Source organism: Dipodomys merriami, unplaced genomic scaffold, assembly GCF_024711535.1.
Source record: "Dipodomys merriami isolate MVZ:Mamm:240054 unplaced genomic scaffold, mDipMer1.0.p SCAF_177, whole genome shotgun sequence".
Lineage (NCBI taxonomy): Eukaryota > Metazoa > Chordata > Mammalia > Rodentia > Heteromyidae > Dipodomys > Dipodomys merriami.
In genome coordinates, this window is record NW_027203126.1 from 2,247,501 (window position 1) to 2,250,245 (window position 2,745).

At 52.5% G+C, this 2,745-nt stretch overlaps 1 protein-coding gene across 1 annotated transcript in view; it reads right to left on the minus strand.

Moving 5' to 3' along the window:
* Srrm4 (serine/arginine repetitive matrix 4) overlaps nt 1-2,530 on the minus strand; it is a 100,544-nt gene extending 98,014 nt beyond the window's left edge. Inside the window, exon 1 of the mRNA XM_070026428.1 lies at nt 2,397-2,530. Coding sequence (XP_069882529.1) covers nt 2,397-2,527 — 131 coding nt within the window. The 5' untranslated portion in view covers nt 2,528-2,530. The remainder of the gene's footprint in view (nt 1-2,396) is intronic.
* Between the last annotated feature and the right edge of the window lie 215 nt (nt 2,531-2,745).

Genomic DNA, 2,745 nt, shown 5'->3' on the forward strand with positions numbered 1-2,745 from the left:
ATTTGCTTGAGAGCAGGTTCTGGATCTCTAGGCAGATGGAAACTCAAGCCTGCATTTCCTGAGGACTTGAATACGCACATGCATATGCCCTGCTCACGATTTACTCCAAACCGAGAGAAACATTTATAGAAGTGGGATCGTGTTCTACAGCCACACCCGCTACAGAAGTATTCAACAACAGCCTGACATAAACCAAAGGCTTCCAGACTCCAGCTTCAGGCTGGTTTCCGGGGGGCAGGGGACAGAGGGAGAAAGAGAGACAGACAGACAGACAGACAGACCGAGACAGACAGACAGACAAACACACAGACAGAACTAGAACCTTAAAAGATACCACAAGTGAAATGATACCAGGGCTGGGCAGGGGGGGTGCATAGTGTAAGAATCTGAAGACGGATTAAGCTAGAATGAGCACACAGCTATAGAGAACAAGGGTGGGGGGACTTGGATATCACGCATGCGATCAAGGCAATCACCAAGCAAAGGGGCATGCCAACCCCAGACAGACCCCCACCCCCACCCCCGTCAATCAACACAGAAAAGTTGCCAATGAAACAGACGGGAGAGAATAGTTTTCCAATGCAAACACCACCAGGTAGCTGCCTTTCCCACCCTTCCCCTCCACACGGCCACCCCCACCACCCCCGAAATAGATCAAAGACCCCAGATTGAATGCCACACTCCAAGTTTTGAATAAAACCTCCCCTTGGCTCTCAGACAAGGGCATTTTCTCTGGCCAATACAGCATTTGATCTGGCAACACTGGGTTCGTGGAGAATCAGGAAGATAGACCTGCTGACATCAAAACTCTGGGCATCAAACTCCTCAAGCAGAGAAGCAGTCACTTTTAATGGCTCTTGGTGTCATTGTCCTCCCCCCCCAACAGTGGCCGTCCTTCCCCCTTCTCCACTAGTAAAACAAGGAGGAAAGCAGCCTCTTAGACCCCACTGGGCCACCCGATTGTGTTTCTTGTCTATCCATGCCGAACACGGGGCACCCATTTGTTCTAAAGATCTTCTCTGTACATGGGGAAAAGAAGTTGTCCAGGATGGCTTTGATGTCTCAGTTGGAATCGCAGGAAGGTTCCAACCCACACACAGCTCCTGGAAAGTTTACACGCAGCTGTAACCATGCCCGGTCTCCCGTCCAAAGCACTTCTGCAGACATGTTTTCCATCTATTCCCTAATGCAGCCTGCATTAGGGAAGTCTGAGAATTCCCCATCTTACTCCTTCTTCTTTTTTTACTCCCCCACCAAGCCCTCGAGAACTGCTAAGGCAACACCAGCAAAAGATGAGTTTTCATCCTGCTTTGATTCCCCCCCACCCCTGCCTTTGACAGAAGGGGAAACCTTCTCGCTTCCATTCTCAAACTCTTCCTCATTAAATGATGTATGAAAAGAATTGGGTTTTCTCTTGTCTGAGAACACTTCCTCTTTCCTCAACCTCTTTTTTTTTCTCCCTCCCCATATCCCGCTACATTTCCTGCTTCTTCCTTTCCTTTCCTCCCTTATCTTCTACCCTCCTGCCTTTTTTTTAAATTAGCTTCCACCCCAGGATCTGTTTTTATCCCTAAGTTCAAAGCAACCAGATTGATTTGTGTGTGTGTGTGTGTGTGTGTGTGTGTGTGAGCGCACGCGTGCGTGCGTTTAAGAAACCACATCAAACTCTTCCAAGACCACGTTCTCAGTCTTAGATTTTGTCCCCTGACTTTGAGACCTGTGTTTTGGATGGTGGAGAGGTAGAAAATTCAGGGCAGCAAGCAGAATCCCTGAAGGAGCCAGTAGATTGGGGTGTATTTGAAGGAACACCATATGGGCATATTTTTTGTCTTTTTTTTTTTTTGTCTTAGTGATCCAAGCTCTCGGTTTCTGAGCTGAGGATAGGCATGTGCTGCTGCTATTTCTGAACACTGCCTGAGAGGTGTTTCCATCTTTTTCTTGTCCAACAACCCTCCAAAGCCATCTCCAGCCCTACCTTCCCTCTGCCCCTCTGGCCCTCTGAGTTCTGGGGGATGGAGGGGAGGGGAAGGAACAAAAAGAAATGAAAACTTTTTCAGCCAAGTCGTACTCCCCCCTCCCCCCCCCCACAAAGCTTGCCTAGACAATTATTGGGGGGGGGGGGGTTGTTCCTAGAGATTTGCCCCGCCTCCAACCCAAATAATATAATCAGCTTCTTTTCTTACAAAAGCAAATTAGTTCCCGGGTGCCAGCAGGAGATAGGGAAGAGTGACACCGAACGACAGGCGCGCCCTGGCCCAGCTGCTGGCATCCAGCCCCCCAGGGTGGAGGACACAGGCCAAACAAGGGGGGGACAGGGGGTAGGGAAGGGGTAAGGGCGTAGGGGGGGGACGGACCCGTTCCCAAGCCTCTTCCCCTCCGAAGAGAGCGGTCCTTACCTCGGTGGAGGCTTGCGGGCTGTGATGCTGGCGACGATGATGCTCTCCGGGCGCGGGGTGGCCACGGCTTTGAAGGTTCCCCGCCAGAACTTCTCAAAGAGCTGCTTCTCGCCCTGCTGAACGCTGGCCATTTGTCAACCCCACGCCCGCCCCGCCGGCGACCCCCCCACCCCAGCGCGTTCCGGGCGCTGTCCGAAGTGCTGAAAACGTGCAGCTCCGAATAGAGGCGAGGCTGGGGTCCGGGGGTGGTGGAGGAGGAGGTGGACGTGCGCCCCTAGGCACGGACTGGGGCGGGCGGGAGGAGACGGTGGCCAGGGCAGGGCCTGGGTCTGGACAGACAGCCGAGGGA